The sequence below is a fragment of the Diabrotica virgifera genome, chromosome 7, assembly GCF_917563875.1.
Source record: "Diabrotica virgifera virgifera chromosome 7, PGI_DIABVI_V3a".
Taxonomy (NCBI): domain Eukaryota; kingdom Metazoa; phylum Arthropoda; class Insecta; order Coleoptera; family Chrysomelidae; genus Diabrotica; species Diabrotica virgifera.
The window spans coordinates 144,437,572-144,452,755 of NC_065449.1; the positions used below are offsets into that span (position 1 = coordinate 144,437,572).

The following is a 15,184-nucleotide window of genomic DNA, read 5'->3' on the forward strand; positions in this document are numbered from 1 at the left end:
TAATACGTGTGAAAATTGCCAAAAATAGCAAAATTCCAATCAAAAATTAGGTTGGAGAAAATGTAACCCTCAAAGTTCAAAATCGGTATACGTTAAAAAAATGCATTTTCTCGGCTTCCCATGGAGCAATTTCCTTCATTCTTTTTTTGTTCCCAAGTAACTCGAGTAGAGCCATCGAACTAACGCATTATTAAATGTCAAACTTGCTTTTGTTTTGTTATAATAAATTAATTTATTTATTTTAACACAATATTTTAATTTGTTTAAATAAAAATTGTTTAAATAAGTATACAGCTTTCAAATGAGAATATTTATGTTTTTAACTTAAAAGGTACACTTGTAGTAAGTTTATCTAAAAAAAAGCCTACAACTGGAAAAAATATGTAATTTTCTGTTCTTATAAATAAATTAATCTATTATAACAAAACAAAAGCAAGTTTGAGATTTAATAATGCGTTAGTTCGATGGCTCTACTCGAGTTATTAGGGAACAAAAAAAGAATGAAGCAAATTGCTCCATGGAAAGCCGAGAAAATCCATTTTGTTAACGTATACCGATTTTGAACTTTGAGGGTTACATTTTCTCCAACCTAATTTTTGATTGGAATTTTGCTATTTTTGGCAATTTTCACACGTATTATCGATAGTTTTTATTATAATAATATATGTTATGAGGATTTTAAAGATATGAAAATTGGTGTGGAGAAAGAGGACAAAAATAAAAAGGTGGTGGTTTAAAAATTATGATCCTATTGTTTATATCTTTGCCGTAAATTCCGGTCAACTTTGACCGGTTGTATCTCAGGAACCACTCGTCATAATTAAACGTTTTTTCTTTTAAAAGAAGCGTCCTACCGCTGTCTTTCGAATATCATTTTCACAATTTAATTTAGTTTAATATTTCCCGAGATATTATATTTGTTTATAAACAAAAAAATTGTTTATAATTTTAAAATATTCCTGAGGCCGCTTAAATAGTCCAATTTCAATTCTGTACAGTACATTAGATAGGTACAGTGTCTTTTTATGAAAAAATCATAGTTATTCTTATGCATCATAATTATTGTCGTTATTATAGCGACCGTAAATTTTTAATTGACATTTTAATTGTTGCTAAACTGTTCATTCAATTTCCATAGACTTCTGGAATTATAATACATACGGAAGGGGCTTTTTCGTTACCAAGTTATTTAATTATTGATTAACAACTACTTATCTGAAAGTTTAGTTGAAAATTAAAGATTTTGTTGGAAAAACCCGCTTTTTCCGGGGAAAGTTTTCGTCGAAGTAAATCGGAAAAAACACGTCTCTATGCAGAATTTAATTGCGGTGAAGTTTTATTTGGGTGTTTTTGGTCTAAAGTTAAAATCTTTGGAGTTATAGAGCAAAAATTGAAAAAAACACGATTTTCGGGCGCCATTTTGTTTATAAAAAAAGTAGCACACTATCTGCGGACTTTGCATATCTATATTATTAATACATACAATAATAAGATTCGATTCCAGCAATAAAATTGCTGGTAAATAACTTTTCCTTGTATTTTGCTAATTAGCCCAGAGTATCTACGTACGAGCTCACAGCGTATAGTTATTGCGCATTTTTGACATACGATTAAGAATTTTATATTTACCATTGGCGCGCATACGGGTAATGGTCTGAAACGTTTTAAAGAAAAAAAATAGTACGCCACTGAGGTATTTCAAATTAAAAATTATTTTTGAATTCCTCGTTCAATTTGTGACAAATCTATTGTTTAAACTACTTTATTTAATGGGTTATAAGTCAAACAATCATAGTATTGAGTAAACTTATATATTTTTATAAAACTTACTAAACATCTTACATACAATAAATCGTACAAGTGACAACCATGTTGACTGGCTTGAAGTTAGCCATGTCATGTTTAGCACGCAGCCCCTTGCTACGCTGTTACACAGCTATATATATTAAACACCTTCCCCCTAAGATCGATATCTATAAGGGGTCTTTATATTACGACCAACTCTCGTCTTATAACTGTTAGAAGTCTCAATATTTGGGTTGACTTTATGACTCAATGTAGGTACTGATTTTACATTTGGGCTTGGGCAACTAATGGTTTTATTAACACTATCATTTACGTTAATGTGAGTGGTATCTTTATGAACACTTTGTGACTGAATATCAGGGTACAACTCGGGTTCTAAAATGAGTTCTTTTTCAAGTGTTGTGGTGTATGAATGTTTCATTTGGTGTGAATTCCGTCTAATAATTTTATTGTTATCTTCTTTTTTCACCCAATATGATCTAGGTTCATTGGCCTTTTCTAACACAATTGCTTTACGCCAATAATTATCTTTTGAACTTCTTATTACTACCCTATCTCCCTTTCTAAACTCTACTGGTTTTCTTCGTGCTGTCTTATCATAACGTACTTGTAATTTCTCTTTTTCTTTGCATAAATTCTTATATACTTGTTTCTGAATTGTAGGTTCTAATTTATTAGCTGTAGTTGGTAATTGTCCTCTCAGGATCCTGCTCTGTAAAATTTGAGCTGGAGATGCATCAAGATTTATTATGCAGGTATTATTATATTCCATCACCAAATCTCTAAAATCAACATTTTCCTCATTACTCTTTCTTAAAATTTGTTTGCTTATATTGACTGCTTTTTCTGCAAGTCCATTACTCTGGTGGTAATGTGGAGTGCATGTCATAATTGTAATGTCTTTTTCTCTATAATAATTTTTACATTTTACCGAAGTAAATGGTAGATTATCTGCAATTAAAATTTCTGGATATCCAAATCTACTAAAAGTATCTTGAAATGAGTTGATTACTGAACTGGAGGTTTTATCTTTTAATATTGAAATGTCCAACCAATGCGAAAAATAGTCTACAATTACTAAATATGCTTTTGAACCATACTCTAAAATGTCTGTACCAACTTTATTGAATCTTAGTCTGGGAATGTCATGAGGCATCATTGGTTCTTTAAAATTATTTGGTCTGTATTTCTCACATATCCTGCATTTTTTTATATAGTTTGTCACATCATCATTAAGTCCTGGCCAATAATATATACTCCTGGCTTTGTTTATAGTTTTACTGACTCCCTATATGGCCTTTGTGAAGCAATTTTATCATGTCAAGCCTAAGTTTTTTCGGAATAATTATTTTGTCATCAATAAATGCGATGCCAGCTTCAAAATACAGTGAATCTCTTATACCATAGTACTTTTTACACACTTGAGGAACATTTTTTTCTTTTGGCCACCCATTATAATAAAAATCAAAAATTACTGCTAATGCCTCATCCTGGCTAGTAGCTAGTCTTAACTCAGATTGCTTTTCCTGGCTCATAGGTAAATGTTTACTCACTGAGTGGACCATTTCAAACATTTCTGGGTCATGTGTCTCTATATTTAAACTGGACCTAGATAGCATATCAGCAAAATGTATGTCTTTCCCAGGAACAAAATATACATTTAATCTGTACTTGAGAAGTTTAAGCCTTAAACGTTGGAGTCTAACTGATCCAATTTTGGAAATTGGCTTCTTCATAATGGAGATTATAGGTTTGTGATCTGATTGAACGTCAACATCAAAATTATAAATAAAATTGTGAAATTTTTGAGTAGCATAATAAATTGCCAATAGTTCCTTCTCAGTCTGACTATAATTTATTTCACTATCATTCATATTTCGTGATGCACAAGCTACTAATTTTAAAATAGAATCATATTTCTGGAACATACAAACACCTAAACCATTTTTAGATGCATCACATTGTAAAATAATTTTTTGATTAGGATCATAAGGGACTAACGCTGGTGATTTACAAATTATGTTCTTTAAATTATCAAAACATTTTTGATGTGACGGGAGCCACACCCATTCTACATTATTTTTAAGTAATTGACAAAGAGGTTGAATATGTTCAGCCATGTTCGGAATGTACCGTCTAACGTAATTAAATGCGCCCAAAATTCTTTGTAATTCTACTTTACTATTTGGTTTTTCAAGTTTACAAAGTGATTCCACTCTGTCAGGATCTATTTGCATCCCTTTATGTGAAAAAACTTGACCCATAAATCTGACCTCTTCTTGACAATATTGAAATTTGTCCCCATTAAACTTTGCTCCTACTTCTTTAGCCCTTTCTAACACTTTTTTAACAGTTGTATCATGTTCTTCTTTTGTTGTTCCCATAACAATCATATCATCATGACAAATCAATAAATTCTCTATACCTTTAAATTTATCTTCTACTACTTCTTGAAACAGATCTTGGGAATTTGATAATCCATATGGCAATACTTTATATCTGAAAATTCCATAAGAAGTTGCAAAACAGCATTTCCATGATGATGTCTCGTCAAGTTCTAAATGATGATACCCTTCAGAGAGATCAAATACAGAAAATATCTTTTTACCTATCATTTGTGCACAAACATCTTCCAATTTATGTACTACTCTTGGTTTGCGGACTATTTGTTTGTTTAGATCTAATGGGTCTAAGCATAAACGTAACTTACCATTTTGCTTTTCCACAATAACAATGCGGTTTATGCTTGCCCTGGGGTCAATTTCGTTAACTTTGACAATTGCCCCTCTTTTTGTCAACCTATCTAATTCATTTTTTAAATTATCTCTAATTGCGACAGGTACATTTACAGGTGGGTAACTTACTGGCTCAAAATTGTCTACTGTAGTGATCCTATGTTTACCACAAAATTTACCATGACCTCTAAAAACTTCAGGGTTAAGGTTTATAAATTTATCGCTTTCTGCTAATTCTAAAGTACCACAACTCTCAATATTGTTGATTCGTTTAACTAACCCCAAATCAATACATAATTTACCACTTAAAAGAACTCGAGTTGCCCCATTAATAATTGTAAAATCCTCGTAAACATACTTATTTTTATGTTTACAAAATAAATTTATGACACCCATTGTTTTAGCCTGAGTACCCTCAAACCCTTTCAGTACATAATGATTATCCCTAATTTTAAATTGTTTATCAATTTTCTTAAAAATTTTTAATGGAATTATACTTACATCTGCACCTGTGTCAAGTTTTACTTTAATTCTCTTGTTTTCAATTTCTATAATTTCATCCCAAATATTTTGACTACTTACATTTTGGTATACTTTATTGACATTTCCTACAAAACTATCAGCTGATCCATCACTGCTATCTTCATCTATGACATCAATATTCTTCACTCTACACGACTTTGCAAAATGGTTTAAAAGCCCACATTTCTTACATTTCTTTCCATACGCTGGACATTCTCTGGCCCCATGAGTTGATTGACATCTTTTACACTTGAATTTTTCATTGGTATTCGCTTTACTTCTAGAGTTATTATAATTTCTATGGCCCTGGTACCTATCTTTACAAACTTCTCCTATGTCTACATCTTTTCTTTCGGTATGAAATTTCAAATTTTGGTTCTTACTTTGTTCACTAGTTCTACAAAATTCGATGGCTTTTTGTAGGGTAAGTTTGTCCACTCTCAATAGAGCTTCTCTAGTAACTGGATCTCTGATGCCCATTAATATTTTGTCTCTCAGAGCTTTATCTTCGGCTGTTTGTTCTGGATCAATTTCATTATAATTACATGTTCGAATCAAATGTCTACAACTAGTAAGAAACTGCTCAAACGACTCTCCTTCTTTCTGGACCCTCATGATAAAATTGTATCTTTCAAATGATTCATTCATCCTTGGATTAACATACTTATCGATTAGTGATATCATCAAGTCATACTTGTTATTTTCGGCTTCTGGGATCTCGAATGTGGACATAATTTTGGCAGACTCAGCCCCAATTATATTTCTTAAAATTGACATTTTCATTTTATCTGCTGACTGGTCTTGTCCCGTTGCTAGCAAATAATCTTCGAAACTAGTCTTCCAGAACTTCCATTCGCTTGCAGCATTTTGATCCTGCAGGTCAAAATCTGGTGGTAATTTTACATTTATTCCCATCACTGCCATTGTAGGTTATGTATGGTACCTCGTGTACAAGTTGCTATAAATTTAGCTTTTCGACTGTAAACTGTAACCCAACTAGCTGTTTGACTGCGCCATGTTTAAACTACTTTATTTAATGGGTTATAAGTCAAACAATCATAGTATTGAGTAAACTTATATATTTTTATAAAACTTACTAAACATCTTACATACACATGGCTGCGTTCACCAGAAATAATCGGTTTAAGTTTCAACTAAACAGCTGTGTTGCAGCGCTTTAAAACTACGTTTAGTCTGGTGAATGGTATTTTTCCGTTTGACACTTTCATAGTTAATTTTTTTTTTTGTGTTCTCACCTGTTCTATGAACCTAACCTAAAACGAGATTCGTTGTTTTTGTTGATTTATTATACTTATCGTTCAACGATAAATTGGACGTATCTTAAACAAATTTAATTTAAAAATGGATAATATACTACCTTTATTGATGTTTGATAATGAAATGAACAAGAAATAATTTTTAGTGCTGCTGGCTATGCTGGACTTGGCAGAGCAGAACCATTGGATGACCCACCATAAATAAATAATAATTGTCACGTAAATATGAATTATGTTGAAAATATTGTTCCTTAATACACAGATTTACAATTTCGTGAGCATATACAATTATGTATCTCCTAAGTTTCAATTACTTTATAATTAAAACCATTGTAAAATAAATATTTTCAAATAATCGCGCCATTACAATATATTTCTTAAACACGTTCAATATTGAAGCGATACAAATACTACGTTCAATAAAATGGCGACCGCTTCGTCAACACGTTGAAGTTTAGCCTAAATTGACATGACGTTCACCCGAAAAATCTTAAACAATTTCAAAGCGCTGACGTAGCGCACTGGTGAACGCACCCAATAAATCGTACAACGTACAAGTGACAACCATGTTGACTGGCTTGAAGTTAGCCATGTCATGTTTAGCACGCAGCCCCTTGCTACGCTGTTACACAGCTATATATATTAAACATCTATTTTATCTTTTTTTTTCCTACGACGCGCCGTTTTCGTGTAAAAATAAAGCACGTAGAACCAGTGCCGGATTTAGGGTATTTGCGGCCCTAGGCCAAATTACCCCGAGCGGCCCCCGATAACTTCACGATTATGTAATTAAACCATAAATACTTAATAATAATAATAATTAAAACGTTTATTTTAATTTTACTTTTTAAAATTTTTAATACAAAGTATAACATAAATGAATAGAAATGCCTCTAATGTTCTATTTGAATACGGACATAAATAGGTTGAAATGTATTTACTAATTAAATAATCTTGGTTTGCAAATTTGGCTAAAACCCCAAAACAGCTCTAACAATTTCTATATTTATAGAAATTTCGAAAAAGAAAATTTATAGAAATAATTCTATATATATAGAAGCGCTTGAGATGTTGGTTTTTGAAGGATGCTGAAGATCTCTTGGACAGATCACGTGACCAACAACGAGGTACTGAGAAGAGTGGAGACTGAGAGAGAATTCCTGAGTATTGTAAAAAACAGAAAAACGAGTTATCTAGGAAATAATTTACATAGGAAAAAGATACGAGAACTTTTAAGATACTTAACGACGTTCTACACCTTCGTTGCGGGGTATGCCTCTCAGAGGAAAGGCGGGAAACTTATATGCAAGCGAAACAGTATTTTCGAAACAGTATTTTCACTTTTATTTAATAATGGTACGGTAAACAATCCTCATTTTTTAATATGTTATTCCTTACAAAAGAACCTTTAATTTAAGCACAAATAATTAAAAATCGTAAATTTGGGTCAAAAGTTATTAATTTTTTAATAGCGAAACAGTATTTTCGAAACAGTATTTTCACTTTTATTTAATAAAGGTACGGTAAACAATCCTCATTTTTTAATATGTTATTCCTTACAAAAAAAACTTTAATTTAAGCACAAATAATTAAAAATCGTAAATTTTGGTCAAAAGTTATTAACTTTTTAAGAATTCCCATAAGAGCCCATGCTAAAACTTAACTTTGAACCTTAATATTAATTAAACGGCACGGTAAAAAATTAAAAAAAAATCAAATCTCAGTTTGTTTGAAGTAAACTATAACATACTAAAATTTCATGCAAATCCTTAATTCTTTGCCGAAGGTGTAGAACGTCGTTAAGTTATAAGAACTTTTTACGACTCATAATGGAAGGGAAAGTGGAAGGAAGAAGAGGTTCAGGAAGAAGAAAATGCTCCTGGCTGAAGAACGTGAGAGACTGGACAGGCATGGACACACATTCGATACTAAGAACCGCTCAAGATAGAGATCAATTTGCTGTAGTTATAGCCAACCTTCAGTCATGGAGAAGGCACATTAAGGAGAAGATAGAAAATATATAATTCAAAATGTTAGCAGTTATTTGTAAAATTATTAATATTGCTAAAATGATTATATTATAAATAATTAGTATTGTAGTTAATTGTTAAAATTAAATACCATTTGTTTCATTCGGAGGGAAAACTACAGATGACAACAAAAAACTAAAATAAGCCGAGTTGAAAAGACATTATAAGTAAAAGAACAAGCAAAATAATATGAACTGTACTAATAATAGGCTAAGGTACTAAAAAATAAAAATATGAATGCCTGGTTGCACCAACAAATCTTAAGCTCCAGCTTAACCCAGCTCAGCTTATAGATAGGGCTGATTTAAGTGTCACATACGTTGCACCATAATTTTCAATTCTTATCAATGCAATCCACATGACAATCCATTGTGGCAAGCTGAAAATTGATCTAAGACTCAATGGTGTAACGCATATGTTTCGTTAATGCACGCCTTACGTTACGCTTAAGATCTGTTGGTGCAACCAGGCATAAGAATACAACAAATAAAATTCTAGATCGTTCAATTCATTATTCTCTTATAATAAATATCATATCTAAACTCTAAAAACTCACTTTTCTAGCTTTTTTGACTGCAAAAAATCTTTAATCAAATTTTTAAAGTAGAAGGCTTGAAAAAGTTCAGCATTTGAAACAAAACTGGCCAAACTAGACAATCTAGAATATTCGTTACAAGTCGAGTTACTCAAGTAGTACATCATGCATAGTAGAATGCACAAAGCCGTGTCCATATTCGGACATAATGTTGTTAACTGTTTTTCATGAATGATTTTCAGATTCTCCAAAAGTGTATTTCTCGGAGGCTTGATAATCTTGTTGTCATGAGGTTCTCTTTCTTCATCAAATATACCTTCAACAAAGCCTTTGAACTGTACACACTCTTCTCCAAAGTCGCCATCTATGTCGATTCGATACTTTTTAGTCAAAATGGAAACGTTTACCCCGATTTCTTCATTGGAAATTGATGATAAGTTGATTTAAATCCAAATTCTTCATTAAGACTGAACTAAACTTCGGACCTTTCATTCAATTCTGAATAAAGCGCGTCAATTACAACATTGCATCATTAAGTTTTGTTTGCCATTACAGTGGGGTTCAGTAGATTTGTCTTCTTTGTCTTAGCCAGGGAGAGCTTTTCTTTTCGGGTGTCTTTTTATTTCAAGAATATGTTTCATTTTTAGACAACTCTTTTCCTCTTTTTTCATAGGAATCAAAGGTGTCTCTCAGATTCACTACGTAATCCTCTATATGTTGCAAGTCACATTCAAGTCTGTAGCAGTTAATGTTTTGCTACTCTTGTCAAAACGTTGTAAAATACCGTACCACGTGTTTAGTAGAATAGCCATTCTCTTATTTGAAAAATTGTTTACTGATTTCAATTCAATTAGTAAAAATTTTTTACCAAAAAGTTTTTTTTACAAAATGCTGCGGCCCCCTTTTACTTGCGGCCCTAGGCCGCGGCCTAGTGGTAAATCCGGCACTGCGTAGAACAGCTATGAGCAAACTAAAAAATGCAAAATTATGCGGACCAGAAGGAGTGTATATAGAATTATTAAATAATGGCATAAAGAAACTGATGACATCTTTCAAATCTTGAACAAATGCCTGAACGGTCAGGAAGTTTCTAACCAATAGATACAACCTTTATAGGTTGAGTATACCTAATAGAAAGATCGAGGCCCTTTAAGAACTGTAGCACCGCGAATAATATATTTTGAAAGTTTGTACCATTCGCTATAGCCTATCTTCAGTCTCAGAGAATCAGATTTGCGTCGTCCGCATATCAAATGCTTTTGACTTGTTCTCTGCTCAGCCTGACTCTTCCTCTTTAAGTGCCGTTTCCTAATCGGAGGTTGGATATCATCATCACTATCTTAACTCTATCTACTGCTGCTCTGAAGAGTTCTATTGAACTGTATTTAAACCAGTCCCTTAAATTCTTCAACCATGACCCTCTCCTTCCTCCTATACTCCTTCCGCCTCTTATCTTTCCCTGTATTATCAGTCTTACCATTTCATATCGCTGTTCCCTCATTACGTGTCGTAGATATTGTAACTTTCTTATTTTTATTGTGTTTATTATTTCGCATTCTTTGACCATTTCTCGCAATATTTTCGTGTTCGTTTTCTTCTATGTCCATGCTATTCTAAGCATCCTTCTGTAACACCACATTTCAAATGACTGTAGCTTATTTATGTGTTCTTGCTTCAATGTCCAGCTTTCAAGTCCATATTGCAGTATCGAGAACACGTATCATCTCAAAGCTCTTACACTCAGTTCTAATCTATAAGGCCTTTGTTGCAGAGAATTGTTTTTATTTTTACAAACGCATTGCTTACTATTTCTATCCTGGTTCTTATTTCTGTTGTTTGATCGTTTTTCTCTGAAATCCAGCCTGACTGCATTCTTGTATGTTCTTTTGAGTGTCTTCTACGATTTTGTCCATATATATATATATATATATATATATATATATATATATATATATATATATATATATATATATATATATATATATATATATATATATATATATATATATAACAAAGGAGCACTCGTAAGTGTAGGGTTTTATCGGTCAAGTGGGTGAAAAAAGAGACAAAGAATTCAGCTACTTCATCTATTTATTGAAGACGTTTCGTCTACTGCTCAGTAGACATCATCAGTTCATCTACAAAAAGAGTGGTATAAGAGACAACATCCAAAAGAGAGGTAAACAAGCACTAGCGTTACCTTAAAAAGACATGTAGCAAACGATAAGATGTACATAGTAAAAAAACCTTATCCATGAACCAACGTAATGTAAAAGTATATAACATTTAAGTGTATAGTTAATATTTAAAAAACTTTAGTACAGCCAAAGACAAGACCATGTGGTAACAGTCATATATAAAAAACAAGTGGAAAAAAGCCGGCTTGCTTTTTTTGAAGTCAAGAATGAACCAAGAAAAAACCAGATTCACTTCCAAAAACTTAGTAGTATTTAAGCATACTTCATTTTAACTTTAGGTAACATCATTAAATGAGTAGAATGCTAATATGCAACTTTAAAACTTTAAGGTCAAATAGTTACCAGCAGGTCATCCTAGCCCAACCGACACACAAAAGAAAATGGAGTTTGAATTATCAGGTGTAAACTGACATCTCGCCAAGAGGCAGGCAACCTTTAAAAAATTATAACAAAGAGTGACTGACAACTGCAGTGCAGCGCGGTAAAATTTAAATTGATGTAATTAAAACAGTTATAAAAGTGTTTAAAAAGTGAAAGTAATATCAAGAAGTAATCAAGGGATGTACCTTATACCTCGTAGACAAGAATCACAGTTTATTTTAAACAAGTGAGGGCACTTCACACAATTATATGGAAAAGTGCCTACGTTAGTACTGGTAATCCAGTTAACTAACTAATATATAAGATAGTACAATAGTATAACTCCCATATATCGCAGCTCAAAAAGCAAGAAAAAAATATATGCAATAATTTAAGAAAATTTATAAATCTATAAATTTATTTATATATATATATATATATGGATATATATATATATCGGTTTTAAAACGTTCTCCTACGTCTTCCGATACCTAGTCGCCATTCACTTCGGTCCATCCAAAGGTCTTCATCCAATTCTCTTTCTCTCATTTCTCGATTTATGCCTTCTCTCCCCAACTAAGGCGGGGTCTTCCTTTTTTTCGTCTACCATGAGGGGTCCACGTTAGGATTTGTTTCGGGAGTCGTTCTTCGGACATTCTTTGTACGTGTCCATACCATCTAAGCTGTTTGGTACTAATGTCATCTACTATTGTGTGTTTCACATTCATTATTTCCCTAATTATGTTGTTGGTTACCCTTTCTAATCTTGATTTTCCTGATGAGCGCCTCCAGAAATCCATTTCTGTTGCTTCAAGTTTTCTCTTGTATCTTTCTTTTATTTGCCATACTTCACTGCTGTAAGTGATTATACTCTTAACAATTGTATTGTATATCCTATGTTTGTTGTTGTTTGATATTGACTGGTCCCACAGGATGCTATTGAGAAGGGTAATTGCTTTTCTTCCCTGGTTGTTTCTTTCTTCTATCGTCCGGTCTACGTTTCCTTCTTGTGTGATGGTCATACACAGGTATTTATATGCGTCGCAATGTTTAATAATTTCGCCATTCCCCAGTGTAAGGTCCTGTTGTGTCCCACCGATACACATATATTCGGTCTTCTTTATGTTTATTTCCAAACCACCTTTTTTGTACTCCTCTATCAATTTCCTTGTCATATATTCAATATCATCGTAGTCTTGCGCTAGTACAAGTTGGTCGCCTGCAAATGACAAAGTGTATATTGTATTGTTGTTGATCGGTAATCCCATGTTTCCGCATTTGCGTTTCCAAAGTTTTAGAGTTTGCTTGAGGTAGATCTTAAATAATGTCGGTGAAAGGCAGCACCCTTGTTTTAGGCCTTTACTAATTTGGAATCCTCTCGATAGCCTACTTCCAACTTTCACCCTTGCTGCAGTTTTGGTATACAATTGTTTCGTCGCTGTTATTAAATTTGCGCTTATATTGGTTTTCTCTAATGCTTCCCATAGTGTGTTTTGTGGGATGCTATCATACGCTTTTCTTAAGTCCACATATAACAGATGCACCTCCTGGTTGACGGCCAGTTTCTTCTCAATAATCTGTGTAATACAAAACAGATGGTCAACCGTTGATCTCCCTGCCCTGAATCCTGCCTGTTTTTCAGCTTCTATATCTTTATATTCGTTTTCGATTTTATTTTTAATCAGTTTTCCGTATATTCGGCTGATCGAGTTCGTTACAGCGATGCCTCTGTAGTTGTCACATTGCTTCCGTCTGCCTTTTTTATGTATGGTGGATATCCATGATGTCTTCCATTCTTCTGGGATTTCCGCTCCGTTGATGCATCTTTGAAAGAGTTTAGCCAGGTTTTCATATAATTTTGTTGTGCCATATTTTATAAGTTCAGCTGGTATGTTCCCTGGTACTGGTGCTTTGTTATTTTTTAAAGACTTACATACTTCTTCTACTTCTTTTGTTGTTACTCGTAATGGTGAGGCTAAGATATTTACATTGCTGGTATCAATGTTATTTAAAAATTCCGCTCTGTCCTCATTTAGGAGTTTTTCAAAATATTCGTCCCATTGATCCGATGTGATTGCTGATATTATATCTCTTTTCTTTTCCTGTCGTAGCGATTTTAATACTTTCCAACTTTCTGTACTTCTCCGTCCTCCTAAATGTGTGTTAATCATGTTACACTTTTGCTCCCAAGCCTCATTCTTCTTTTGGCATATCATTTTTCGCACTTTAGCTTGGACCCTCTTGTATTCTACCTCATCGGCGTCGGTCCTTGTGTTCAAAAAATTTTTATACTTCTCTCTTTTATTTTTAATCTCTTGTTCTATTTCTTCGTCCACCAATACGGAGTTTTTCTGTGGTTTTTGAAGTTATACTTCTTTACGGGCGTAATGACGGTAAAATTTTATATGGGAAAACCTAGCGACCGGGCGCATGCGCATTATAACTTTGTTCTGATTGGATGTTCAAATGACATGACAAAAATTATCCAATATGGCAGCTGTGGCACAGCTGTGGGACTGTGTTTGGTTATAATGTATGCTTGTTGCGTTTTAAAATTTGTAGGAAGAGAAACAACAAACAAAAAGTTAGTTAATGGTTATACTGCCTTTTTAAATAGTTTTCATATTATATTTTTGGACTTATTTACATAGAAGAGATGATTGTTGCATGCCAATGTGAAAGCTCATCAAACTGTGCCTAGTATGAGTGCCGCAGATCTCGCTTATTCAAAGCTAAAGAATCTTTCACTGGTAAGTGTTTTATAAATAGTTGATCAAATTTTGTTATGATATTTGAACATAGCCACTTTGCACGACGCAAGTGATTGCGAAATGTATTAGTCGTTATACGGGCTCCGATACCTACCTTGAACCTACCAAAATACATAAGTAGTATGTAATACTTTTTTTTACATAATTTGATTACCATCAAAATTTATATCAATATTCACCTAATATATTGTCTTCTTACCCTATGTTTTGTTGTATTTTTTCAATTCTAAATCATTTCAATTCAAAATCAAAATAATTTGATTTACATAAGTTAAAAATGTCAAAAGGTTAATCTGTTTAGTTAGACGATCTTCGCACATAATGACAAGCTGCCTCTGTGGTGCAGTTTTAATGCGGGTGAATCCCAATACAACGCAAATACCAGCCGCGTGGTAAGTTGGTTCGAATCCCAATAGAAACTTTTATTTTTTTATTTTTTTTTATACATTTTATGATTGTAAGTATATTTATTATATAATTTTATTTTCAGAAAATACGTATTTAGTTAAAAATTTTTCCGACAATTAATGTTCAGAAATCATTTGTGGCATTTTTAATGTGTTTGTGTGTGTTTTATTTTTTTATTATTTTAATTTTTGGCACTGTTTTAATAAAAATGTTTGAGAAGTATTAAGTATAAATTAATTTAATATTTAAATAAAATATAAATAAAAAGTATATTAATTTCGTTTATAATCATATAATCATATAATCATATAATAGAAGTATAACTTCTTACGTGCGTACAAAGTACACACACATTCTTTTTTATTTGGAGTCCGAGGGCCTCTGTTGCTGCTTCCTGAAGACATGTTTTTATATAATGATAATGCTCTTCATTGCTGGTAAATTGCATGGTTCTAACTTTTTATCTAGTCTACTCCTGTATAAATCCCTCACGCTTTCTTGTTCTAAGCTGTTTAGGTTGTATTTATTTTCTGTTAATTTTT

General features: G+C 32.6%; 1 protein-coding gene across 1 annotated transcript; it reads right to left on the reverse strand.

Moving 5' to 3' along the window:
- Nucleotides 1-1,795: 1,795 nt before the first annotated feature.
- On the reverse strand, nucleotides 1,796-6,859 carry LOC126887785 (uncharacterized protein K02A2.6-like). The gene is made up of 2 exons (XM_050655597.1): nucleotides 6,442-6,859; nucleotides 1,796-6,337 (listed from the first exon to the last, which is right to left on the reverse strand). Exon 2 carries the CDS (start codon nucleotides 5,985-5,987, stop codon nucleotides 3,084-3,086), a length of 2,904 nt encoding a protein of 967 aa, XP_050511554.1. The 5' UTR covers nucleotides 5,988-6,337; nucleotides 6,442-6,859; the 3' UTR covers nucleotides 1,796-3,083.
- Nucleotides 6,860-15,184: the final 8,325 nt, after the last annotated feature.